The sequence below is a fragment of the Anopheles arabiensis genome, chromosome 3 (assembly GCF_016920715.1).
Source record: "Anopheles arabiensis isolate DONGOLA chromosome 3, AaraD3, whole genome shotgun sequence".
NCBI classification, from domain to species: Eukaryota; Metazoa; Arthropoda; class Insecta; order Diptera; family Culicidae; genus Anopheles; species Anopheles arabiensis.
This window is the reverse complement of record NC_053518.1, coordinates 5,821,909-5,848,190: the sequence shown is the minus strand read 5'-3', so window position 1 is coordinate 5,848,190 and position 26,282 is coordinate 5,821,909. Positions and strand designations below refer to the sequence as shown.

At 49.7% G+C, this 26,282-nt stretch overlaps 7 protein-coding genes across 11 annotated transcripts; 5 read left to right on the top strand and 2 right to left on the bottom strand.

The window, feature by feature from the left end:
* Window positions 1–191: 191 nt before the first annotated feature.
* LOC120902055 (N6-adenosine-methyltransferase non-catalytic subunit) lies at window positions 192–2,296 on the top strand. The gene is made up of 3 exons (XM_040310533.1): window positions 192–760; window positions 900–1,058; window positions 1,141–2,296. The coding sequence occupies exons 1-3, from the start codon at window positions 695–697 to the stop codon at window positions 2,092–2,094; spliced, it is 1,179 nt and encodes a 392-aa protein (XP_040166467.1). The 5' UTR covers window positions 192–694; the 3' UTR covers window positions 2,095–2,296.
* Window positions 2,281–6,142, bottom strand: LOC120902054 (coiled-coil domain-containing protein 97). Its single transcript, XM_040310532.1, has 3 exons — window positions 6,027–6,142; window positions 3,600–4,098; window positions 2,281–3,533 (listed from the first exon to the last, which is right to left on the bottom strand). Exons 2-3 carry the CDS (start codon window positions 3,615–3,617, stop codon window positions 2,322–2,324), a joined length of 1,230 nt encoding a protein of 409 aa, XP_040166466.1. The 5' UTR covers window positions 3,618–4,098; window positions 6,027–6,142; the 3' UTR covers window positions 2,281–2,321.
* Window positions 6,143–6,152: 10 nt separating this feature from the next.
* LOC120902056 (antigen 5 like allergen Cul n 1-like) lies at window positions 6,153–7,685 on the top strand. Its single transcript, XM_040310534.1, has 5 exons — window positions 6,153–6,358; window positions 6,452–6,532; window positions 6,612–6,802; window positions 6,883–7,130; window positions 7,209–7,685. Exons 1-5 carry the CDS (start codon window positions 6,337–6,339, stop codon window positions 7,468–7,470), a joined length of 804 nt encoding a protein of 267 aa, XP_040166468.1. The 5' UTR covers window positions 6,153–6,336; the 3' UTR covers window positions 7,471–7,685.
* A 1,236-nt stretch (window positions 7,686–8,921) lies between these two features.
* Window positions 8,922–11,139, top strand: LOC120899829 (transforming growth factor beta regulator 1). Its single transcript, XM_040306091.1, has 2 exons — window positions 8,922–9,435; window positions 9,507–11,139. The coding sequence occupies exons 1-2, from the start codon at window positions 9,313–9,315 to the stop codon at window positions 10,719–10,721; spliced, it is 1,338 nt and encodes a 445-aa protein (XP_040162025.1). The 5' UTR covers window positions 8,922–9,312; the 3' UTR covers window positions 10,722–11,139.
* On the bottom strand, window positions 11,140–14,687 carry LOC120899830 (etoposide-induced protein 2.4 homolog). 3 transcript variants are annotated; one of them, XM_040306092.1, is made up of 5 exons: window positions 14,567–14,687; window positions 13,803–14,456; window positions 13,472–13,698; window positions 12,718–13,395; window positions 11,140–12,641 (listed from the first exon to the last, which is right to left on the bottom strand). In XM_040306092.1, the coding sequence occupies exons 2-5, from the start codon at window positions 13,815–13,817 to the stop codon at window positions 12,281–12,283; spliced, it is 1,281 nt and encodes a 426-aa protein (XP_040162026.1). In that variant the 5' UTR covers window positions 13,818–14,456; window positions 14,567–14,687; the 3' UTR covers window positions 11,140–12,280. The 3 variants fall into 3 exon arrangements, with proteins under 3 accessions (XP_040162026.1, XP_040162029.1, XP_040162027.1); XM_040306095.1 differs by having other exon boundaries at window positions 13,803–13,920; window positions 14,567–14,662; XM_040306093.1 differs by having other exon boundaries at window positions 13,803–13,953; window positions 14,567–14,661.
* A 142-nt stretch (window positions 14,688–14,829) lies between these two features.
* Window positions 14,830–15,721, top strand: LOC120899831 (trafficking protein particle complex subunit 4). Its single transcript, XM_040306096.1, has 2 exons — window positions 14,830–15,134; window positions 15,202–15,721. Exons 1-2 carry the CDS (start codon window positions 14,960–14,962, stop codon window positions 15,678–15,680), a joined length of 654 nt encoding a protein of 217 aa, XP_040162030.1. The 5' UTR covers window positions 14,830–14,959; the 3' UTR covers window positions 15,681–15,721.
* A 202-nt stretch (window positions 15,722–15,923) lies between these two features.
* On the top strand, window positions 15,924–26,133 carry LOC120899827 (cullin-3). 3 transcript variants are annotated; one of them, XM_040306084.1, is made up of 11 exons: window positions 15,924–16,089; window positions 17,718–18,500; window positions 19,390–19,773; window positions 19,855–20,613; window positions 20,700–20,870; window positions 20,956–21,126; window positions 22,283–22,397; window positions 22,469–22,638; window positions 22,712–22,932; window positions 23,024–23,162; window positions 23,251–23,403. In XM_040306084.1, the coding sequence occupies exons 2-11, from the start codon at window positions 18,444–18,446 to the stop codon at window positions 23,401–23,403; spliced, it is 2,340 nt and encodes a 779-aa protein (XP_040162018.1). In that variant the 5' UTR covers window positions 15,924–16,089; window positions 17,718–18,443. The 3 variants fall into 3 exon arrangements, with proteins under 3 accessions (XP_040162018.1, XP_040162017.1, XP_040162016.1); XM_040306083.1 differs by having other exon boundaries at window positions 15,924–16,390; XM_040306082.1 differs by lacking the exons at window positions 15,924–16,089; window positions 17,718–18,500 and adding exons at window positions 18,691–18,917; window positions 19,023–19,254 and having other exon boundaries at window positions 23,251–26,133.
* Window positions 26,134–26,282: the final 149 nt, after the last annotated feature.

The following is a 26,282-nucleotide window of genomic DNA, read 5'->3' as shown; positions in this document are numbered from 1 at the left end:
GGTAAAAAACAGGGAAATAGTAACATAAAGCACCCGTTACATTAATTTTGAATGAAATACTCAAAACAATACGTTTCATTTTGCAATTCGAGCGACATTCGTCTTCTGAACCGTATGGCCGTGCGGCTGTGAAACGCTTCAACTCCGTACCATAAACGCGTCCCCGCGAGAACGAAGCAAAACTGACAGCCCACAACTACACACGCACCGCGTCAGTTTTGATGCGGATGGCTCTAAAAAAATAAATACACCACCTTTAGGCAGCACACACGCACCAAAAACACATACACACAGTGAAGTAACAGGCAAAATAATACTTGTCGCAAACCCGGAAAATCAAAAACGGAAATTCCAGAACAAAGCAACCATCAACCTGTCCAGGGCCCCAACCGGGCAAGGAACGCGGACCGTCGCATCCATCAACACACACACATCAGCAGCAGCAGTGCGCCCCAGAGGAGACCAAATAGCAAAGCACTTTCTCTCCCTCCCCACCACACAAAAAGAAGAAGCCGATGATGATGCCGCCTCGTAGTTGACTGATATTGTAGCATAGCTGCCTTCTCGCGTTCAACTACAGCGCGAGTTTCCGCCGCGACCTCAGGATTGTTTTTCTTGTTTTTTGTTTCGGTAGCAGTAAGTTTAGTGAAGTCAGTGTAAGGAGAGGGCATACAGCCTATAGAGCAAATATACAATGAGCGACGTTATCAAGTCCCGGCGTGAGAAATCACAGAAACGCAAGATGCTGCTCGCTCAAACGGTAAGCAAAAGATCCACGGTGGCAAAATGATGTCGCTCGGGAAGGGACGGGAAAAGGGCTATGTTGGGCATGGAGGTTGCTGATCCTTCGGTTGTTGACATCTTTTTTTCCCCTTTTTCTCTGCGCATCATCAACACAGTTCGGTGTGTCCTGCGTGGAAGACCTGAAGCACGTACTGGGCACTGCGGAAGACTCACCGATCAAATCGCAACGGTACGAGGACGAGGAAGCCAGCACCTCGAAAACGGTCCAAACTGCCGAGGGTTTAGTGTATCGGGATTCGTCCACCTTTCTAAAGGTTTGTATAGAAACTTGTTCTGATCCGGCAAATTCTAGCCCAATTCATGGTGGCATTCCCTTTACACACACACACATTCTAGGGCACACAATCATCCAATCCGCACAACGATTACTGCCAGCACTTTGTGGACACGGGACAGCGGCCCCAAAACTTCATCCGCGACGTCGGCCTGGCGGACCGGTTCGAGGAGTACCCGAAGCTGCGCGAGCTGATCCGCCTGAAGGACGAGCTGATAGCGGAAACTGCCACACCGCCCATGTACCTGCGGGCGGACCTCAAAACATTCGATCTGAAGAACCTCGGCACCAAGTTCGACGTGATTCTAATCGAACCACCGCTCGAGGAGTACGCACGGGGCGGTGCAGCGGTAGCGGCTGGCGCTCCGCGCAACTTTTGGTCGTGGGACGAAATCCTGGCGCTGGACATTGGCGAGGTGGCCGCCCACCGGAGCTTCGTGTTTCTGTGGTGCGGCAGCTCGGAGGGGCTCGATATGGGGCGCAACTGTTTGCGCAAGTGGGGCTTCCGGCGGTGCGAGGACATCTGCTGGATACGGACGAACATCGATTCGCCCGGCCACTCGAAGATACTGGAGCCGAAGGCGGTGTTTCAGCGCACGAAGGAGCACTGCCTGATGGGGATCAAGGGCACGGTGAGACGGTCGACCGACGGGGACTTTATACACGCGAACGTCGACATCGATCTGATCATCTCGGAGGAGGCCGAGTTCGGCAGCTTGGAGAAGCCGATCGAAATCTTTCACATCATCGAACACTTCTGTCTCGGGCGGCGCCGGTTGCACATCTTCGGGCGCGACTCGACGATACGGCCCGGCTGGGTGACGATCGGGCCGGAGCTGACCAACTCCAACTTCAACAGCGAGCTGTACGCCAGCTCGTTCGAGGAAAATCCGACCACCGGGTGCACCGAGCGGATCGAAGCGCTGCGACCAAAAAGCCCGCCAGCGAACGGAAAGGTGTTGCGCGGTCGGGGCCGCGGTTTCGCCCGCGGTCTTCGGGGGAGATCGCGCGTGTAGTGAGCTGAGTGAGATAGGATATGGGGAAGGGGGATAGGTGTACCATACCGCGGAACGGAAGGATGAGCGAGATCGACGGCCGACGAAGAAGAAGGATTCCTTCCATTATGTTTTCTTTTCATTTCATTTTAACAATCATCAGCAAAAGCAAGAAAAAAACGGCAAATTACGCTAATAACAAATAAAAACCTAATATTTTCAACAAACACGCGCCCGTGATGATTTTATTATTCGTCGTCACTGTCGTATTCGCAGTTCGGATCACGAACCGGCCCCTCCACGCTTGTCGTACGCTGCTGCTGCTGCTGCTCCAAATGTCGATTCAGGTGGCGCATGTAAATATCCAAATCATCCTCACTCTCATCCTCCTTTTCCACCTCCATCCGGTTGCATGACCGCTCGGCATTGGCGGTAGCGGTGGCGCCATCCTGCTGCTCCTTCTCCTCCTCCTCCTCCTCCTCATCGTCGAAATACCTTTCCTGCTCGTCCTGCTCCACCGTGTCCAGATCATCATAATCATCCGAATTGTCCACCTTCGCGTAATCGAACTCCTCCTCCTCGCCCGCTATAAACCTCGCATGCATAATGCCAATAAACTCGTCCCGCAGCAGATCCCGTTCGCCCGCCGTCACCAAATGGGCGGGCGGTATCGCAAGCCGTCGCTGGTGGGCACGCTTTTCACGCGCCTCCCGCTGGGCGGCGACTCGTTCCACTTCCTCCTCATCAAAGTTGCCCCACTGGGCGCGCGGAAAGCCGGGCGAGTTTGGGCGCGACCGATCCGCGATCCGTTCCGCCGGCTGCGAATCCTCCTCCTGCTCCTGGTGTCGCTCTTCCGTTTCCAGCTTTTGCAGCGTTTCCTTCGCCTGATCCTGATCAATTTTGCTGAGCAGTATGCCAACGACACTCTGCGGCACCGGGACGCTTGCATCCCTTTCGCACTTCTCCCGCTCCGTCAGGAACTGGCCCACGAGCTGCTCGTACAGCAGGGGATCGCGCTGCATCATTTCCGTCTCGCTGAAGTACGTCCCATCGGTACACATCCGCTGCAGGGCGGCATAGCGCCGGTTGCGTACCTCCACGGCACGGCCCCCGTTCCGCAGCCGCCGAATACGCTCCAGATGGTGATCGATCTCGTACCGCTCGTCCGGACTGTAGGCAAGCGTTTGCTCGTCCTGCTCGAAGTACCGCAGATGCTCGTCGTGCATGAAAAATCCGAACCGGGAAAGGAAGGTGCCGTGGCTTTTGTTCAGCACATCGCGCAGAATCGTTCGCTTCTCGCTGTCCGTTAGTTCGGGATCGTTTATTTGTTGGTTTTTGTAAAACACGCGCGGGTTTCCGCTGATATGGTCGAAGATGTCGTTTTCGTTTACAAGAGATCCGGCACTACCACCGCCAATAGTTTCGTTGGTTCCTTCTTCCTCATCCTTTACTTCTGCTTTCTGCAATGAAAGACACCATAAATTAATGATTTATACAGACATTTATAACCGTTTCGGTTAAATTACCATCACATCAGTACCCATTTTGCTTGGCCTGCTGCTATTCCAACGCACTGCTTTGTTTACCAACAAAGTGACGATGAAGACGGCTAGCTGTGCGCGTTTGTGTGCGTGAATGTCAAGCGTTTCGCGAATAGAAGCGCGTTTCCATATCGTCTCACGAAGGATTGGGAGGAAATATCACGCTCAAATCGTCACTGTAAAAGCATTTCCTTTGGAACACGTTTTGAATGGTTTGTGCTACGCAACGTCACTCCATTATCATGCACTATCCACCACCACCATCATCATCACACTGCCTGCCTGCCCCTTCTTCCTGGGGCCCTCTGTTTTGATTCACGTGGTGCATAAATTAGCCATTTAACGGATGTAAGGGTAGCTCGAATGCTTGTTGTTGTTCAATTGAGCATCATGAGCTTTAATTGCACTATTGCACCTGTGGGCGATCGATTTTCCCACGACTGAAGGACGACGTGATGGAGAGAGAGGATGGAGAGTCACAGCACTGTAAGGGGCAAAGTGATGTTTAATTTCACGCAAATCAGAATAGGGAGGACTCTTGGCAAAGAAATTGAATATTTTTTAGTGGATTGGCAATAGTATTCTGCATTTCGCAGCGTGTATTAGTTAAATAGATACAAATGAAACTAAAAAAACAGACAAGTAATTGTTCAGATGGACGATTTTACTTCGAGCCTAGAAAGTTGAAGATCGCACGACATGTGGCGTGACATGTGTTTAACGGATCTGCCCTTTATAACATCATCCTCTTTGTAGAGACATGAAAAAGCCTTATTGCGGCTATCGGATAGTGCCCGGCGATCGTTAAGTGAGTTGGCATTGTCTGGATGAACATGGCATGGACCCATATCCAGTAGCAGTATAGAGATGAGGCTTAGACCCTGGAAACGGACCTTAGAGGCTTAGAATGATGCTCTGTAGCTACAAAAGTAGCTGTTGCTTTATACGTTTATTAATTTTTACTTCACTCTTGGTAGACTAATAGATATGGTGTAAATTAGAGTATAAAAGGAGGAAAATTATTTTAATAAATCAGTCTAACACCAGCATCGGGTGAAGATTTGTGTGAATGCAATTGCCTTCTCTACGACAGCTTACAACATCAGAAGCAGCGCTACCACGGCATATACTTCCCAATTTACATTGGAAAGGAGGTAACTAGCCTGGTAGGGCAACATTGAAAGTAGTTTGGTGAAGGACAGTAGAACCGTTAACGCTCCTGAAACCCTTTTCGCTGGTTGTACTGTTCCGTGGCAACACACGGTTGAAAAGCGATCCAGAACGTCCGAAACCTTTGCAGTCGGCTTGTCCGTCGGACCCGGAACCTGAGCAGACCTGCCTAGTCGTTAGCTTTAAACGTTGACAAAGGTCAAGCAGGACTTCAATACCATTTTTTATAAGAAGTATTAATGCCTTTAATATCATAGCTCGATGTTTTAAGCTCTTACTAGATTCATAATCCCAAACAGCAAAAAAGACCCGTTATGAATGAGCATCTAGATAGTGATCATCCCAGACCGGAACTAAATTACGAAAAAAAAAACCGGAACTTGCATCTCAACAACCTTCTCGAAGTGCAACACAACATCATCATCATGCGCTAAGCTTTCCAGAAACAAAACACTACGCAATGACTAACGCGCGCACGGTACGTACATCACGCACCACCGCCTCCAAAACCGTCTCCTTGTGACGTGTTTTTTCAATTGAACCACTACGTACACCGCCGATCGCATCGATCGATAAGGGCGCGCGTAAAGGGATAATTAAGGAACATTGCGAATCGACGAAAGAAATCGACACAACACACCGAACGCCAAAACCTTTGCCCGCGTGTGCGTGTGCTCTGGCAATTGTACAAACGGTGCAATGGTCCAGTAATCGATCGCTGGGCGATGCCACCCGCTGCTGCTCGCCGCTACTAACGTTTTTAAGCTAGCAATTACAAATATACTAACGAGCCCTGGGTGGGGGAGGAGGTTGAGCGCGTGGGCCCCTGTGCCTCTCGGTGGGGATTGTATCGTGTGCGTTTCCCATCATTGTTTATCGCACTGGGAATGTGTGCATCCGCCAGCAGAAGAGAGTGCGTTTTATGGGTCATAACGCTTCCAACGCAGCTTTAAAAATTGGTCTATATGTATTGGTTTTGATGATCTTCCTAGTATCTTTAGGACACTTTCCGAAGGATATCCTTCTGAGGTTGATGTGCTCCGTCCAAAGGAAGTACAATCATCTCTTCCTACACGCAAACACTGATACAAACGAGAACCGAGCGACCTCTTCTAATGATGCTGCGTGTATCGCTTATCTCTTTATCGCGATCACAGCTCGCACTGCTTGCAAATTCTGTGCAATTCCGGAAAACTGATCAATAGGAGCTCCCACCATCGATAGGGGGTGGCAGGTACGTACCTTTGTGTGTGTGTGTTTGTGTCCAATACGCACAAGCTCTAACTGCTCACTACGTCAGATCAAACGTTGCGTAGTATAAATAGGCCAGTTTCACAACCGGATACGTTTAAAGCGATTCTAAAGCTTCTCCGGTAAGCTTCGACTCAGTGCGGTGTGGTGGCCAACAGGAAGCATCAGCAGCAGCAGCAGCAGCAGCAGCTGGCAAGTGGCAGTTCCTAGTGCGCTGGAATAGATTACAATAGAACCACAAGTTACTACTAGTGTATCAAATGTGTTAAGGGTGCGAGGAGATTTCAAACTACGAAACAAAATGTCGCCTGTGTCAGTGAAAAGTAGGTGTCAGTGAAAAAGGAACCGCCGCCTGCGATCCTCAATGCAGGGTTTTGGTGACATGTTAATGTGAGACCTCACTTACCTCGTTACAGGGATAACGTGTGCAGTGTTGTTGGTGGCGCTGATTAGTCACACAAGTGGTCAGACGGATTATTGTGAGCCAACGTTATGCAGTAAGGACTCTCTTGAAGTGGACGACCTTGGTTCGGTGGTTTAAAAACGGTGTTTGTTTCTTGTTCTTGTGCATTCCAGAGAACAACCTAGTACATGTAGGATGTGGTAAGAGCGAGAATTACGGCCCATACTGTCCCATCGATCGACAGCTGGTGCCGATGACGGAGGAGGTCAAAACCTACATCCTAGACCTGCACAACGTGTTCCGTGCCAATGTCGCACGTGGTGAGGTGACCAACTATTCTCCTGCTTCTCGCATGCCAACGCTGGTAGGTGGAATATTGTAGTAACAGACATAGTAGGCGCAGCGCAGGCGAATACAATCGTGTTTCTATCCCAACTATTCTAGATCTGGGATGAAGAGCTACAGAAGCTGGCCGAGTATAATGTGAAAACCTGCATCTACGGGCACGATTACTGTCGCAACACGAAGCTGTTCCCGCTGGTCGGCCAAAACATTGCCGCCAACTCGTTCTACGGCATGGAGGTGACGCCGCTCGACACCATGACCGAGCTGCTGCACAGCTGGTACGCGGAGAACGAGAATGCCAACCAGGATTACATCGACAACTACCCGCTGCTCGGACAAGATCCACCGTAAGCATCGGGAGTGTTCACCTCGGGAGGGATGCAAAGGGTTACTAATATCCTGAGTATTTCCTGCTCCTCTTACAGAAAGGATATTGGACACTTTACGCAGATCGTGATGGACAAGGCGACGGCCGTCGGGTGCGCCATGATCCAGTACACGCAGAACGAGCAGGGTCACGATTGGGTGCACCAGAACTACGTCTGCAACTACTCCAACTCGATCGCCCGTGGCCATCCGGTCTACATAAAGGGCAATCCGTGCGAGTTGTGTGTGACGGGCTGCAGCGCCAACTATCCGGGCCTGTGCAACATCGGTGAACCCGTGCAGCCTACGGCGGCGTGGTAAAGTGGAAGATGTCCACCGCTTCCAGCACAAAGAAAAAACCGTGTATTTCTCGTACATGTAATGTTATGTAATTTATTTGTACAATTACCCGAGAGCATGTGTCCCCGTAAGCCGCTACTATGTACGACACCACTGTTAACTTCCTCCCCCCACCCCCTTAGCAAAAAGGACGATGACATTAAACGAAACGATCTACGATACGAGCGCTAACTATACACGTTGGGTTTTGACTGTTTTGTACTAGTTTTGCAAGAATCCTAATAACATGTTTTACTGTTTCAGCTTAGATACACGTACACGTTCAGATACCCCTTCGGACACGTAGAACTCTTTTTCCGTCATGTTGAGGAGTTAATTTGCGTGTTTTTATATTTGATTAAACACGTCCATTAACTCTGGTACATGATGGTAAAAGCGAGCAACGAATGGCGATTGATCGCGCAGTGAATAGTGGCAGTGAAACCTATTTTGCTTATTTTTGCTATGAATTACTGTTTCCCAAAATGGTTTTTGGAAAAGAGCGCGGTAGGTACACCTCTGAACAGGAAATTGTGGTTATGTTTCGACAAGGAAGTTGGACATCGTAGACATATTTCCAATATCGATATTTGGGCAAAGTAATTCTTTAATTAAAAGATATTTGATGTTGTTTTATCGTCTAATATCTTACCAACTTTGTTATTGGACACTTCACTCACTAAACAAACCTCTGAAGGACTGGAGAGCACTTTTTTCTGACCAACGATCATGAAAATGCTTGGAAATAGTTATGTCCAGCAGTTGACGAGATTCTTCAGTGTGTTGCTGTGATGAACTATGGAGCTGTTGAAGGACAAAACACGAACAAATATTTTAATTCGCATTTGTGTTATAAATTGCAGGATTATTATACATTTTTTAAATATCTTAAATACTGGGTTCATTTCATGATTTCAATACATAATTATGACGTATATGTAATTGTTTATGTTTCCATCTCCATACCATTAATGGATTTGCTCGGATGCAGCGGATGCACCTGTGTCGGAACTGCGTCATGAGTACAACGAGTATAGTTACTTTGTACGGGTCCAACTGAAATTAATGCGATTTCACAAAATGAAACGATTGAGAAAGACGTTAGCAAATCGATATTCCCCTAATATTTTTGTTTTATTTTATGCAAATAACTTGAAGTCGCTGGACCTGGAACACTTCGAATCCCTTTCGTAGGTTCGGGTGGATCATAGTGTCCTGCGCTTCTGAACAATAGCTGTATATGTGAAAATGCAAATAAACAATAGAATTGCAATCAAATGAAGACCTTTTTACGTTTCCTTGCATAAACTTTGAGAACCAACCCCAACCATTTTGGAAATTCCAACAGCTTTCAATTTGGCCGCCTCCCGTTTTCCAATGCCGCTTTATGCTGCATGGGCACCGCTTGTGCCGCTGACAGCCGATTTTGACGCTGCCGCAGTTTCGGTCGCCGCTGTCAAAAGTGCGTGTTGTTTACGATTGGCCGAACGCGGCGGGTTTGCTTGGCCTTTTGGTGTGTTGTTTCCCCCGAATACCTCGCTTGTACCAGCGCCGTTCGTGCGCGGCCAGAGCTCAATAGAAACCGAAAGCAATAGCCGAAACGTAGCGTTAGTTCCGATGCGTCCATCGATTGGCGGCGGGCGAGTGTTGTGCCAGTGGCGATAGTGGCAAGAACGTTGCATATTTACGCGCGCAATCGTATCGCACCCGAGTGTGTGTCCCGTGTTGTGCGTGTGTAAGCGGGCTCCCCTTCCATTCCCTTCTTCTCCTTCTCGCCCATTCGACTGTTGAGCCGGTGTCGATGCGGTGGACATTGCGAGGGAAATGCAAAACACAGGCTGCGAACCATCGGAAGCAGCACCGGCCACAGCCCCCGAGGACGAAGTGAATGCAAAGTATCGACAAAAGTACCGCCGGCTAAAACGGTACATGAAGGATTTGGTGTTTGTAAGTGCCCCGATTTAGATGGTTCGCCCTCCTTCCCCCTTATGGAATGTAAACACTCTGTTTGGTTACAGGAAAATGCAACACTGTGCGATCACATAGCACAGGTGCAGGAGAAGATAAGCCAGCGGAGCGAGGAGCGACGGTTCATGCTGAAGAAGCTGCTGGACATCGAGAACGAGCTGGAGACGCAGCTCGGCCGACCGTGCAGCAAGCTGAACGAGCTGATCGCGAGCAGTTTACCACCGAAACGACAGTACAAGAAGCGGGAGAAGAATGCCAGCGCCACCTCCACCTCCACCACCGCCAACGGAACGGCGGGTACGGCGGGCACTTCCGGGGAGCCAGGCCCGGACACACAAGATACTCAGGGAACCGCGCCGCCCGATGGCGTCGTGATGCAGAACGGGAAGGACGAAGCCGGAGAGGAAAGCACCAAATCTGGTTCGATCGAACGGCACGGCGGCAAGAACGGCACGGCCATCCGGGTGGGCAAAAAGCGTGGCCCACATGCTGGAAGCAAAGTGGCCGGGGCAGCGGCAGGCACTAAGGTGCGACGGAAGGCCCGGATGGGTGGACCGGCGGCAAAGAAGCAGCGCACGCAAAGCATCCCCGTCGACCAGTCCGGTCACCCGTCGTACCCGGTCACGATCGGGGACTTTACCGTGCACAGTCTCGGCGAGGTGGTGTCGGATCGGCCCGCCTACCACACGGAGAGTACGCTCTACCCGATCGGCTACACGGTCACGCGACCGTACGGCCACTACAAAGATCCGGAAAAGCGCTGCCACTACACCTGCCGCATAGTGGACGATGGGGAGCGGCCCCGGTTCGAGATCGTGCCGGAATGTTCGGACCCGTCGGCCGTCTCGTCGTCCACCGAGGATACCAGTGAGCCGAAGGAGGCCAGCTCCACGGCGGACACCATCGCCGGCTCGACGACGGACGAGTGTCATGCGGAGCTGCTGCAGCGCATCAACACGGCGCTGAACGTGCGCTCGGTCGACACCCGTCCGTTGGGCGATTGGTTCTTCGGGCTGGCCCACCCGACCATCGCGAACCTGCTGCAGAGCTTTCCGAGCGCGAAACGGTGCACGAACTATCGGGGCGTCGGCAAGCGGGCGGCTCGGGCCGCCGGCGACAAAGAGGACGATCCGACGCTTAGCTACGATGCGCTGGTGCGGCACGTAACGATTTCGGCGTATCGCACGGTGCCGGAGATTAAGGAGGAACCGCCGGACGAACTGTTTGACCATTCGGATGGCAACTCGTTCAGCTTGTCGGTGTAGCGTAGCCCTCTCTCCCCCGCGCGGGATTTTTCTGTACATATAGGCGCAAAAGGTGGTGTAGTCGTGAGCATAGCATTGGGATGATGATTGGGGTGGGTCTGAGAAACACTCTCTCACACACACACACAACCGGTACCTCTACGAGCACATGTTCCCCCCCATGCATGTTTCGGAAAAGAAGGACACAGGAGGAAGAGAAGCAGTTCCTGGGCGACGAAAACACAAAAACAAAAACAAATAGTCTAAAGAGCGTTTGCTCCAAACCCCTCCAATAATACCAAGGAATGAAATCAGAGTAGGCAATAAAGGAAACCTTCTTTTCAAAGATTGAAAACATAAAACCCCACCGAGAGAGAAACGATCGCTTCGCAGTAGGCCTCGATTTCGAATGAATGTAAACGGGCGGGCGGAAGATGAATACGCTTGAGTAAGTTTATTTTTGTGGCCTGTTTCACAGTACACAAGTTTTGTTTTTTTGTTTTTATACATTTTGCAAAGCCTAAAACGGGCAGTCTTTCGTGTGTCGAACTTCCGGTAGCGGTAAAAAAACAATTTCTACAAAACCTTTTCTCCTCCATCACACGCTTTTTTTGTTGTTTTGTTTACTAGTAAGTGCCGGCGGTCCCCCTGTCACCCGAGGGGCGGCGGCTTGTGTGCAGGATAGTTGTCCCTTTTTGTTCCTGTTCCTGACCGATTCGAAAGCGTACGTAAAAAGGCAACTTCTTACAAAAAGAAAAACATAGCAAAACAAAAAACCCCTTGAAAACCAAACTCATTATTCCCTAGAGGGCCCAACTGTAGCTTTCCACTGCTGTGTGTGCCTCTATTTGTGTGCTTTTTGTCCATCTTGCTTCCAGTTTCTATCACCAAATATCCCTCAAAACACACACACATACGCGACTTATGCTATAAGTACATCGCTAACGTTGCTGATTTACTTCCGATTTTACCGCACCTCTGCCAGGGCTTTTTAAATATAATCTCACGGAAATCTGGTTGCTGTTGTCTGCTTCTGTTGCCGCTACGATTCAACCTTCTTGAAAAGCGCAGTCCATTGTTTGTTTGCTTTTAATAATATAGTAGTTGTAGTGTAGTGTGTGTGTGTGTGTAGTACGAGCGATGTTGGATTACGATTAGTTAGTTATATTAGTAGTTAACGTTGAAAATATCATTTTATTCCACGTCCACGACAGCCACACGTGGCACAAAACCGTTGCATAGTCCCCCCAGTAATCGTGTATGAAAGCAAAAAAAAAAAAAACAAACATAAAACATTGCAAACATTCCCGTTCTAAAAAAAAGGATCCCCTTTTCGTTGCTGCCTCTGATGCGCATCCTGATGCGCTTGTCTCGCCCTTCTTTCGCGCACCATTTCACCCGGTTTTCTTCCTCGATTCTCGTTTGAGCCACGTGTCATTTGATCCATAAATCGGTCGTTGTGTAAAGCACAGTTCGTCAGTATTACAATTACATTATACATTACCGGAAGGGGGGAGGAGAGCAATGAGAAGCATTGCGTGAAGAAACACACCCCACTATCGTCACGCCCCACACCGCCCCTATCGCCTGAGCGGCCGGTTCAGTACGGGTTGGTGCTGGTGGTGTAGCTGAGCCGTCTGTACCGAGGCAAACGAGGACGAGGCAGCCGACGGCGATGGGGAGGGCTGACGATGGTGCGAACGATGATGGTGGTGCTGCTTTTGCGAAGAGTGATGTCGATGTTGTTGCTGTTGCTGCTGCTGCTGCTGCTGCTGGTACATGAACGAGGACGACGAGGACGATAACGGTGGCGTTAAGCCACGGCCTCCGCTTCCGGGCGTAAGCGGTTGCGATAGCGCTGCCTTGCCGGGTTTCGTTCGTCCCCGGAAGAGAGCATTGGTGAGGGCAACCACAACGGAGAACAGTTTAAGCGGTGTTTCACTGCAAAGAGAATGAATCCGTTACTGGAATGAAGCCATCCCCACATCTCCCCACGTGTTGGAATTCCCTGCCTTACCACACGTCCACCTTCGGTGTGGCTTCGTTCGCGCTGATGATGAACAGCGGAAACAGCACGGAAAACACGCACCCACTAATCACGATCGAGTTCGGCAGCTCGGACAGGGCGGCCAGTGGTAGCCCGAAGCCCAGAAAGTACGGCCAGTTCTGTTCGATGTACGTCAGCCGCTTATGCAGCTCCCAGCCCATGTTGAACCACTTGTACTCGAACGCGTACAGCGAGCAGAGCAGGCTCATGTGCACCATGTAGATGGCGGTGCAGGCGAACGGTACCGGCACCGGCAGATACTTCACCGCCGTGCTCTGCAGCAGAAACAGTATCTGGATCAGCAGGCTGATGAGCGTGTCGGCGATCAGCTTGCTAATGCTGGGCATTAGCTGCGGCCGCCCCTTCCGGAACTTGTACGCCGAGTCGGCAATGTCCTGAAACCAGAGGCTGTTGACGATCTTGCTCAGCAGAAACAGTGGCGTCACCCAGAGCGAGTTGAACAGCAGCGACAGCGAGGGCTGCATCCAGCCCCACACGGTCGTCATGGTGGTCGAGTTGCGGAACAGATACCACAGGAAGAGATGCAGCCCGGGCAGTACGGCGTACTCGAAGAACAGTATGCTCAGCATAAAGATGCCACCGTTCAGCATCGAGCACTGGAGCACACGCTTTAGCACCTTGGATTCTCTGGAAAAACGGGGAAAGGAGTGGCGTGTTTAGAGTCGAGCAAAAAGGGGGCGCAATTTGTCAGCAAACCACTTACTCGATACGCTTCGAGACGAGTGAACTCGAGGACGATGTGCGAGGAGGAGCTGGACCGGGCTGGGACGACGATAGGCTTTCCTTGGTGCGGGGCAGCACGGATCCGCCCAGCAGCGGTTTGGTGGCGGGCTGGGACAGCTTCCGGTTCGCCTCCTTGTCCAGATAGAACACAACCGTAATGCCCTTGATGCTGTCCAGTACCCCGTGCAGCACGGTTGTTCCTACTCTCTGTCCAGAGCCGAAAACACACAAAGGAAGATGAGTTTCACGGTGGAGAAGATGAAGAAGGATCACTGGGAAGGGAGCGGACGGGGGGAGGGTGGTGAACTTACATATAACGTTTCCATCGTGCTGGCCGGGGGGTTGTGCTGCTGGCATGTGTGTTACGCGGGATGATGAAGGTGCTGGCGGTCGCTGCGGTCGCAGGTTGTAACTATCACCCGGAGGGAACTGTGTAATTGCGTGAGTGTGTGTGTGTGTAACCTAGGATGGCGTAAATTGTGAACCAATGGGGAAAACAATCACGCAGAGAGAGTGAGAGGGAGCGAGAGCGCGCGTGCACGACGTTGTGTGTGGCGCAGGCAGGTATTGTTGTGAGTTGAATGATCAACAATCAGGAAACACTCACACGCTCTGGGCTACACACAAACACACACACACATACACACAAGAACAGACGGAATTGGGCTTTTGCGTATTTGCGGAAACGGTGCAGGAGGAGCGTTTATAAATAAAAATACGTCGTTGAAGATGGAAATGATACAAAACGATGGTAATAACGGACGATGACAACACGGACAAACGGAGCACCTTGCGAGCACGGTCTTGTGGAACGAGGGAGAAAGAGCGAGCGCGACACCGATAAAGAAAGACAATGCATACGCGATTGCAACTGGTGCGAGCGGGACGCACGACGAACAGCTTTGACAGCTTTTGTTTACAGCCAGCACGGCCAGATAAAATTGCGTCTGCAAAGTGTCAACAATCTTGCGAGCCAAAAAAAAAACGATCACAAAGGGAAAATTACAATGTCAACGATATGGAGCCACTTTGGAAGATTAAATTTTGGTTTTAATTACTCAGAGCACAAACTTACGGAAATTAGGGAACGGTGGAAAAAGACGCTGGAGAACGGAGAATTTGCACCGAGGTGTTTACCACTGTGTGAACGGTCCAAATCATCTGTTTGGTGGCCCACGGATGCTTGGACTCGAGCAGTACCGGGTTGTGTGTGCGTCCGTGCGTGAGTGTGTGTGGTCGTATCGAGGCAAAGCGTGAAAGTGAGAACGAGAGAGAGAGGGGGAGAGAGAGCGAGCGCGGTTGCTCGCAGTCCCGTTTCGGCAGCTGACAGCTGACAGCTGAGAGCGTTCGAGCAGTTTTGTTTACGTTTTACGCAGCGTTTTTGCAGCAATATTGCAGAAGATGCTGTGAAGGGGCGGTCGCGGATCGGGAATCCACGGATAGTTTGGTAGCTTTTAGCGGCCCCGCAATGGTAATCTACGGCGTGTACATTGTGAATAAGTCCGGTGGGTTGATATTCAACCTGGACCACAACCTGCCCAAGATAGAGACGGAGAAGACGTTCAGCTACCCGCTGGACATCAATCTGGAGTACGAGCCGAAACGGATCTCCGTCGCATTCGGCCAGCGGGATGGAATTAATGGTGCGTATCGTGTGCTTCCTCACAACGGCATAGCAGAGCGCTAATTGGACACATTCTCTGGTTGTAGTGGGTCATCATTTGGTCGGCGTAAACGGGATCCAGGTGAACGGTGCCGTCCTCGAGGATGGGCGTGACGTGCGGGAAATCATCGAAAGCAAGGACAGCTATCCGCTGTCGCTCAAGTTCAGCCGGCCCAAGATGACGACGAACGAGAAGATTTTCCTGGCCAGCATGTTCTATCCACTGTTTGCGATAGCGAGCCAGCTCAGCCCGGAACCGAAGAGCAGTGGTATCGAGGTGTTGGAAGCCGACACATTCCGCCTGCACTGCTTCCAGACGCTGACCGGCGTAAAGTTTATGATCTTTGCCGAAAACAGCCAGCCCGGAATCGATGTGCTGTTGCGCCGGATCTACGAGCTGTACGCGGACTACGTGCTGAAGAATCCGTTCTACTCGCTCGAGATGCCGATCCGGTGCGAGCTGTTCGATACGAACCTGCAGACGCTGCTGGATCAGGTGGAGAAGGGTGGGGTGGCTAGTATTTAAGGCGAGCATTAATTTCAGTATAAAGTTATGGATGATATCAATTTCGTGGTGTTTGTAAAATGATTTCTACGAAGCATTTATATATTTTTTCCTCCTCGGTACTAGCAGGTGCTCGAAATTATCGAGCACTTATCAAGCAGTTGACAGAACGCGATCCGCTTTCCTTTTCTCTCACGCACACACACAAACAAAACACACCAATCCCAACACACGCGCGTACACACACACATTCACACGGGTTGACAGAAAGTTTGGAAAGAAAACATGGTTGCCGTGGGTCTGTCAAGTTGGACTATTTTAATGCAAACTACGATCGTCGCACTGAATTCGGCCCTAATTCGCTAGCGAAACGCGGCCAGCACGCCAAACGCGAACACCCGGAAGGCGGTTTTCGTGGTGCGAACAAAAGGTTGGGTGTTTTCAGATCACAGTAGCGTCCAATAATTGCGTAAAGTGAAAAGTGTCGGACAGACAGCACCAGTTTTACCGTGGTGACCGTGTGCGTGTGTGTGTGCTGCGTGCGTGTGTGCACGGGTGACCCGTTTCCCCCGTTCCATCCTTCCCTCGTCTCTTCGCCTTGTATTACCATCATCGCACGCACTTGTGTGTTCGCTTGTTCGTACGTACGGCCGAAGAGGAGAAGGAGCAGCAGCTCTCCTTGCCGCAGCTCTGTCGGTACTGTGGAGTTTGTGGCCGCCGCCACCAAAAAGGTAAAAGGAAACTCTGGTCTTTGTCGGGTGCTGGTGCTGCATAATTACGGGCGGAACAAACGGGGTAAATCAAGACCGAACGCAATGGAAGATGCAGATCGGAACTAATCGACGACCATCATCACCATCATCATCACCACCACCACCACCACCACCATGAACGTGCAGAAGGAGGGCCCCCTTAATGCGGGACGACGTGTAATGGTCGCGAAAAAGTACAATCATTCTCAAATCCTCCCCTCGCCACCACCATCGCGGATGGGGGATGGATGGTCCGTACGGGATTTGATAGAGAAAATTAAGTTTTTCCAATCGAAGGAAAACAGGCAGAAGATGAGAGAGTTGAGGGGGGGGGGGATTGGTGGTGGTACAAAGACACAAAGGTGTTGTGTGTGTCTGTGCTGTGAAGTGTCGGAAGGGGTGCGATGAGATGGGAGGAAGGCTTTTCCGACAATGTAGAATGTCAGAACGAGAAAAACGGTTTACCAATAGAAAGGGGAGGGGGGGAGGGATGGACGGTGAGGGTTGTGGTGTGCAAAATGATTGTTTTTTGTTGCTATTTTCGATCCCGCGGAGGGGGGGGGGAGGTTGATATTCCCTGCTCTAAGCCTACCTCTCCGATGGGCAAATTGATTAAAAGCAACTGCTCTCGTGTCTCTTTGGGGGCCGCCGCTGGTCGACGTACTTTCATTCTTCGCTCTCTAATTGCTAACACCAAGGGGGGGATTGCTTTTTATTCTTCCCTTAGCTAACATGTCACAGAGGAATTATCCTTCTATCGATGTGTGTGTGTGTGCGTGCGATTGAAATTTTCATTACCATGTGTCTGATTCATGGAAAAGTTCTGCTTGCTTATTTTGTCATTTTTCCTGGGCATTTCCTTTTTGGATCACGCGAAAAGAGAAAGGAAGAAAGAGGATAAAACACACACATGCATGCATGGGTTGGCTTCCGGCTCGTCATCATTTTTCCTTCCTTTCACTCCCGGCATCACTCCCGGGCGGCCCGTGGCCCATTTCAAGTGCTGTTCTCCAGTGCAATAATAAATAACACACAACTGTGCGGCTGCTTCGTCTGCCGCAAATTCCTCCACCTCGTCTGTGTCATTGGCCTTGCTTTCCACGACCCGGCGTGTGTGTGTGTGTGTGAGTGTGTGTGTGTGAGAGTGAGTGTGTTGTGTTGTGGGGTCACAAAGAAAATCATCTTTGCCAAACACGCAGCAAGAAGACAATCAACACCACAAACTGATGTGAAATATGAAACTGAACTGCTCTAAAGTATCAAACTAACGATCCATTATAATAATTTATTTTGTTTCTCATTTTAGGAGTCGGACTACTTGGAATCTTGAGACTCCTTCACCTCTAACATCCATCGATAATTAAGGATAAAACGTGCTTGTGTGTGTGTTAGCCAGTGCAAAAGAGACAACGGAAGCAATCGTTCTGCGAAACGTTCAAACGTCGGGACGGTCACTGGTTTGCTTTGTGCATTCGCGGAAAGCCCGGCATGCCCGGCACCATGATCGGGAACGGAATCAGGCATGCCGATCGTACGCTAACAAGGGCACCATGAGTGGACAGTTTTTCCGTTTCTGCCTTCCAGTGACGGTTCAATCGGTGACAGTTGCCCTATGTTGAGAGACACCCTCAGGTGCGCAATCATCCGGTTTGTTTTGCAACGGTCAGTTCAAACGTTCACAGGAACGTTCAGGCGCAAAGTAACGAAGAAGCATTCGGTATCACCCATGGTGACGCAAGTGTACTAAGAATTAGCTGTAACGTGCGTAAGGATACATTTTACAGTGTGATTTACGAAGCACGACGACGCATAACAAGTGTATTGCAGTGAATGTGCGCCTGTTCTAGACTAAAGCGTGGATTCAGTGTAAGGTCACGGAAGAATTCCCAAACTTGTGGCCACGTGCGTGTGAGCGCCGCTAGACGTGTTAAAAACTAGACGGACAACGGCACACAATCAACAACCGTTAGCATAAGATTTTTAGCATCTCTCGCGGTAAAAGTGGAACACAATCCTTCAACAGTTTGCCAAAATGAGTCGAGTGTCCACTCAGAAGAAGGAAGGCAAAATGAGGATCCGTGCCTTTCCGGTAAGTAGTCAAGCGTGGGAAAATGCTTCAAATTTAAATACATAATTAATGGGATACATAACGCAATTGTTGATTTGTGATGAGCGAAAGATCCTCGTGCACAACAAAAGCGGAGCAGATTGTAGAAGCCTATGAGCTAGAAACGGCGGCAACAACTATCGCGGTTACTTTGACACTTGCTCGCCCCCCTCGCTTGAAGCAAACGTTGTGCTACTTTCGCAGCTGCTGCTATTTGCTACTCCTTCTCGTTTGCGAGAGTGTCGCATTCTTCAAGGACCAACACTACAGGTCCCACACGGTCGTTGTGATTTGAAACTTTTGGAGGTTTACTTTTTTTACTCTCTCTCTCGAAACAGTTCGGAAAGTGTGTCTCTGCTTTAAATGTGTTCGTGTTAAGGTGCTAAGGAAGCGCGAGAGGTTGGTGGAAAGGCCTCCTACTTTGTGTGCTTCATCGTTTGTCTTTGATCCGTGTTCCGGTGCAATAATTTCATCCCTCTCCCTCTGTGTGTGTTTGGTTTAAAGGGACAGAGAGCGAAAATTGCGCACGTGTTGGACGGACGGTTGGCCGAACGGGTCCCGGAAAACACCGCACGTATGTGTGCCCGGTGGGTGCAAGGAAGGGTGCACTTCTCGTCCCAGAAGCACTGTCTGCTGCTGCTGTTGGCCGATCGCAGACGGAATGTTTCGGATCCAATGGAAGCGGAAATTGAGCCGCGGCACTTCCCAGATCGCTATGAACTTTGTTAAGCGAATTGTAAGGCAGTTGCGAATGGAAAAGGCTTACTTTTGGATCGAATTCTACCGGGGGGGATATTGTTGATAATTGAATTGTTGGTTGTCGTTTTATTAACTCTCTTCTCTTTCTATCTAAATCGCTACCACATTGCAGATGACTATGGATGAGAAGTACGTGGAGTCGATATGGTCGCTGCTCAAGAACGCCATCCAGGAGATACAGAAAAAGAACAACTCGGGCCTTTCGTTTGAGGAGCTGTACAGAAATGCGTACACGATGGTGCTGCACAAGCACGGCGAACGGCTGTACAGCGGGCTGAAGGAGGTGGTGACGCATCATCTCGAGTCGAAGGTGCGCGAGGAGGTGCTGCGCAGCTTCAACTGCAACTTTCTGCAGACGCTGAACCAGTGCTGGAACGACCACCAGACCTCGATGGTGATGATCCGCGACATCCTGATGTACATGGATCGCGTGTATGTGCAGCAGAACGACGTGGACAACGTGTACAACCTTGGGCTGAACATCTTCCGTGATCAGGTGTGTGGAGCCGTTTATCGTGGTGTGTCTGTGTGTGTGGTCCTTAGGCAGGAGTTTAATGTATGTTTGCCTATTTTCCAGGTGGTACGCTATCCGCGCATTCGGGATCACATGCGCGAGACGCTGCTGAACATGGTGATGTGCGAGCGGAAGGGCGAAGCGATCGACCACATCGCGATCAAGAACGCGTGTCAGATGCTGATGGTGCTCGGCATCAACCAGCGCTGGGTGTACGAGGAAGACTTCGAGCGGCCGTTCCTGACGCAGTCGGCCGCGTTCTACAAGCTCGAGTCGCAGAAGTTCCTCGCCGAGAACAGTGCGAGCGTGTACATCCGGCGGGTGGAGGCCCGCATCACGGAGGAGGCCGAGCGGGCCAAGCTATACCTGGACGAGAGCACCGAGAGCCGCATCGTGGAGGTGGTCGAGGACGAGCTGATCAAGAAGCACATGCGCACGATCGTCGAGATGGAGAACTCGGGCGTCGTGTACATGCTGCAGAACACCAAGACGGAGGATCTGGCCTGCATGCACAAGCTGTTTTCGCGCGTGAGCGGCGGCCTCAAGACGATCGCCGACTGTGTGTCGCAGAACCTGCGCTCGCTCGGCCGCGACCTGGTGAAGGAGGAGGAGAACGGCAGCACGAACCCGATCACGTTCGTGCAGAACCTGCTGGATTTGAAGGACCGGTCGGACCACTTCCTGTACCACTCGTTCAACAACGACAAGACGTTCAAGAACATGATATCGTCCGACTTTGAGCACTTCCTGAATCTGAACAGCAAATCGCCCGAATATCTGTCGCTGTTCATCGACGACAAGCTGAAGAAGGGCTGCAAGGGAGTAAGTGCCAAACTGTCGATCAGTTCGGGTGTCACAAGTGATCTAAAATGGACCGTTTTTCTTTCGTTCCAACGCTTCATTTTCAGATGTCCGAGCAAGAGATTGAAACCATACTTGACAAAACGATGGTATTATTTAGATATTTGCAAGAGAAGGACGTGTTCGAGCGATACTACAAGGCGCATCTGGCGAAGCGGCTGCTGCTGAACAAATCCGTCAGCGACGATTCCGAGAAGAATATGATATCAAAATTAAAGGTCCGTTTCGGTGCTGAAAGTAGACGAGAATACACCACCGCAAAGAACGATCTAATTTCCGTGCGATTTGCTTCTTTTTTTGCAGACTGAATGCGGTTGTCAATTTACCTCAAAATTGGAAGGAATGTTTAAGGATATGTCTGTCTCGAACACGGTGATGGAGGAGTTTAAAAATCACATCAACAACGATAACTCGGCACTGGAGGGCGTTGAGCTGACGGTTCGAATTCTCACCACCGGATTTTGGCCAACGCAGGTAGGTGTGGGCGTGTGTAGTAGTGATGGGTAATGTTGGCAAAAACCCGGAATCGACTCCGATTTGATTCCGATAATTTCGGAACCGACTCCGGAAGGCAGGTCCACCTAGCATTATCAAGAGTCGTTCGGAATTGTGCGGAGTTGGTCGGAATCGTCCGGAGTGGTCCGGAGTCGTCCGGAGTCGTCCGGCGTCGTAGTCATTCGGAGTCGTTCGAAGTCGTCCGGAGTTGGAGTCGTCTGGAGTCGTCCGGTATCGGTTGGGGTCCGATACAAGGTCGGAGTTAATAGCTAGGGAGGTGAGGAGTATTGTAGGAGATTGTTACGGAAACTGGATTGCATATTGCACCGGACGACTCCTGTTGACTTCGACCAGCTCCGAGTCGGATCGACTTGGATCGACTCTGGACAAGTCCAAATGACTCCGACTCCAAACGACTCCGGACGACTCCGACTCCAAACGACTCCGGACGACTCCGACTGCAAACGACACCGGACGATTCCGAACGACTCCGAACGACTCCGGACGACTACGGGTGACTCCAACTCCGAAAAACTACGAAAGACTCCGACCGACTCCAAAGGACTCTAGACGTCTCTGGACGACTCTGGACGACTCCGAACGACTACGAACTAATCCAAACGACTTCGGATGACTCTGGGCGACTCTGGACGACTCTGGAAGACTCCGAACGACTCCGAACGACTCCAAACGTTTCGGGACGACTGCGGACACGCAGTACGGAGGACTCCCGACGATTCCAGACGACTCCGGGGGACTCCGAACGACTCCGAATGTCTCCAAACGTTTCTGGACGTCTTTGGACGACTCTGGACGTCTCTGGATGACTCTGGACGTCTCTGGACGTCTCTGGACGACTCCGAACGACTTCAAACGTTTCCAGACGTCTCTGGACGTCTCTGGGCGGTTCTGGACGGTTCTGGACGTCTCTGGGCAACTCCGAATGAATCCAGACGACTCCGGGGGACTCCGAACGACTCCGACTCCGGTAAGAACTAGTGGTTCGGATTTTGCCGAAGTCGGAATCGGATTAACAATAGCCGGAGTCGGATCGGAGTCGTCGGTGCGCTCCAAAAAGCACAACACTAGTGTAGAGTCTATCGATTGATGCGTTATATTAAATCTTTGATTGTAGTCCGTGACGCCTAACTGCAACATCCCGGCAGCACCGCGGAAAGCCTTTGAAACGTTCAAGCGTTTCTACCTGGCCAAACATTCGGGGCGTCAGCTGACACTGCAGCCACAGCTAGGTAAGGGTCGGTAGCCTTTTTCTTCACCCTGTTTCTATAAACTGTTTTTTTTTCTTTCTCTCTTATCCCAGGAACGGTCTACATGAATGCCGAATTCTACGGCGTAAAGGCGGAGAAGGAGAAAACGGAAGGCAACTGTAGCAGTACGGCCCCGTCTGCGGGAAGTAGTAGTGCGCCGACTGGTGGTGCGGCCTCCCTGGACGCCCCCAAACGACATGTGCTTCAATTATCGACTTATCAGGTTTGTTGATGGAGCTGCCACCCTCGGTGTCAGGAGTCAGTCTAGTAATGTGTCTATCACTCCCCACATCCAGATGTGTGTACTGATGCTGTTTAACAATCGCGAACGAATGACGTACGAAGACATCCAGCAGGAGACGGACATCCCTAGCAAAGATCTGATCCGCGCGCTGCAGTCACTGTCGATGGGCAAACAGCAGCAGCGACTCCTGGTTCGAACACCGAAAACGTCCAAAGAAATCGTTTCCACGGACGAGTTCTACGTTAACGATGCGTTTGTGTCGAAATTTCACAAGTACGTACTACTAATCTCTGCTGTGCTTGTGTGTGTGTGTGTTAGCGTTTCATATTGTTTTGTAAACATTATTCAATTGCAAAAATTTCAGAGTTAAAATTCAAACTGTCGCAGCCAAGGGCGAATCGGAACCGGAACGGAAGGAAACCCGAAGCAAAGTCGACGAAGATCGTAAACATGAGATTGAAGCTGCTATCGTGCGCATCATGAAAGCGCGAAAGAGAATGCCTGTAAGTTGTGTACATTCGGGGAACTGGGTGGTGGGTGGTAGTGTATGTCCAGTAGTGTAAAATGACTCATCCTTTTTCCTCCCAACAGCACAACTTGCTCGTATCGGATGTGACGTCGCAGCTAAAGAGCCGTTTCCTACCGTCGCCGGTGATTATAAAGAAAAGAATAGAGGGCCTGATCGAGCGGGAATATCTTGCCCGCACGCCCGAGGATAGAAAAATCTATGTATATCTAGCTTAAACAAACACAAAACAGGAGGCAAATTAAATCTTCGAATACAACAGCGAGACAGCGAGCAAAAGAGTGTATGTATGCATGTGTGCGGAGATAGTTCAGCGCATCAACGCCGCAGCAAAAGACAGTGGCTACAAACAAGTAGCGAAGCAGCAGCAACTAAACTAAAAAGCACGCGTTAACACGTTCGATCAAATCTTGCATGTCCAGCACACATGAAGGCGATTGATCGGTACCGAACGATGCGAGGGAAAAAAGGGGGGATGTTTTATAGAACGCGTGCAGTAGATTCGTTGCTGCCGTTCTCTAAGCAAACACACTCATTTAGGAGACACTCTGTGTTGCAACTTGCCTCTTTAAGGGCGAAAGACAGAGCGGTGAGACAAACAGTTTGGTGGTAGGCTGCCTGCCGCGTACTTTTTCATGAACCACAGACACCACAACACGAGGGAAATTGAACAATTAATTCATTTGTTTTCCAGCTATGCAAAGGTTGCAAAGAGATTAAAAAAGACACACGATCGCACACACAATCACACACACGATCACAAAGGACACTCTCATTTTTATCATTGTTGTGAGGATGAATGTGCAGAGTGTTGTTTGCAAGGATGCAAATTGGCTTGAATTTGCAATGAGAGTCCAGCATGCAAGTAGCAGAAAGAGGACTCGATAGGGAAGGGAAACTTTAATCTTAACTCTATTGCTTAACACCTCTTACACTCTACGATCCATCCCCGGATCTTCTGCATATTTCGTTCGCTCAATCTGTTCACACACTCACACACTGCTTTGTGTGGTGTTTGTTTGTTCTGCAATGATTCGCTTGTTCGAATCTTATAAAACATTTACAAACAATAATCCAAATTTCAGTGTGTGTGTGTTGTACCCGTCAGCTCGGAAAATACGCAACCGTTTCATGTTATCAGGGCAAAAACTTTACAGTCAAAAAGTTGCTTACTGTTCTTTTTAGAGAAAGAGAGGGAGAGAGATTGTGTGTTCGAAAGGGAAGCCGGGAAACGGTCGTGATAGTTGTAATACTTACACAAGCCCCCCCCCATCCCTACGAATAGCTATTTATGAACAAATGTCTCGGTGTATTCAGAAGCGCTCATATAAGATTTTGTTTCTTTTTTATTTTTTTATTTCTGAATAAGTAGTGAATTTTGTTATACTCGGGCCACTCTTTTGCAAAACAATTATTTTTTGGCTTGTTTTAAAATGCACTCATTCATCCACTCAAACCCATCGTGTCTGTGTGTAGAAAGGCTCTGTGGTGCAGTTTGTACAGTGCTTTAACAATATCCGTGTAGAGCTCGCACTCAGGCGCAGGCTCTGGAGTCAAATTTGACACTATATTTACCGAAAACCGCGGCGCAGTCCGTGGCGTTAGACAGATCACACTGCCTTTTAATTTCGTTTTAAAAGGCTAATCACACAAACAAACACACACACACACATACAGTGTTCTTTTTGAGTAGTTTGGTTACATCTTATTCGATAGCAGGCAACAGGATAGACGTTGTTAGGAAATGTTGGAGTTTTCCGTTTCCGTTAGTTTTGTTTGTTCAAAGAGGAGATGTGTGATGAAACGGAAATATCTGCTGCGAGGAAAAAAACGAAGGCTCGCACTCTATCAATCCGTGCGCAACTTTATAGAATTAGAATTTAGAGCAAACAAAGGAAAACAAAAGCATAACACATTATCATTTATCAACTCTAGTAAGAAGCGATATTGATGGTGAGAAAAGTGGCAGGAAAAGAAGCGTGCGCATTACATTGCATGAACCTACTACTACCGATGAAAAGCCGGCGCGAGGATCGAACTGCGGATCTTAGGCATATAAGGATCGCGGGGCGGGGCTAGATCGCGGATAAAATTGCGTCTGCTTATTGTAAAGAGTCTTAGAATGTAAGAGCTAAAGCAGGTTTTTAAGAGAAGAGAAGATCTTTTACGTGTTGATATTTCCTTACTTTTGTTTTGGGGAATCATGAATTCCTTCTCCCATATGCCTCTCGCAAAGCCCTTGCTATCGGGGTTTCTGTCCTCCAGCTTATTCGGGGGAGAACATAGCTAATAAAGGGAGCGTGCACATGTGCCCCATACATTTGCGAGCGCCACTTCTATCCCTTCAGAAGCCAGGCACCAAGAACGATAGAGATTTGCAGTTTTTTTTTCGTTTTCTTCGCTTGGGGGAGTGTAAGCGACCGCAGATATCTAATATGAGCAAAAGCAGTTTTTTTTTCTATTTTAAGTGAATGTGAAAATCTCCTCTCAAGCGGCATTATAACAAAAGAAAAAAAAAACACAAGAAAAGAATGATGCATTAGTGTGGAAAATTGCTAAACAAAAAAATAAAACGCATTGTAATGTTACTGATCGGAGGAATAAATTAACTAACTTATTCTTAAGCCACAGCCACAGTAATAGCGCGTGTGTGTGTACTCTGGCAGTAGTAGAAAGGGAAGTGTGGACGCTGGGATAGATAAGATTTGGAGATTTGAGATGCGATCATCGTTAACAATAGGGATATGATGGAGGGTGGAAAATCGCACTCACAGACACACGAAAAGAAGGACGAATTGTTGTGTCGATTGTCTTTGGAAGATTGCCGAAGCTGGGGGGTATAGAGACACACAAGAGAGACACCCCTTCCGAAGAGGCAGTGCCTGGTGTGGCACGGAAAGATGGAAAATGATAATAAAAAAAGTAACGGCTGAAAGGAATGGTTTAAATATTGGAATTTATTTGATTTGAAATAGCAACGATGGATGGGCACCGATCAGATGGAAGTCATATGCGCGTTCTCTCTCTTTTTCACTCACGCACTCGCACCTCTTTGCACCTGTTTTCCCAGGCAGCGTTCGAAGCGCGCTTCGAGACC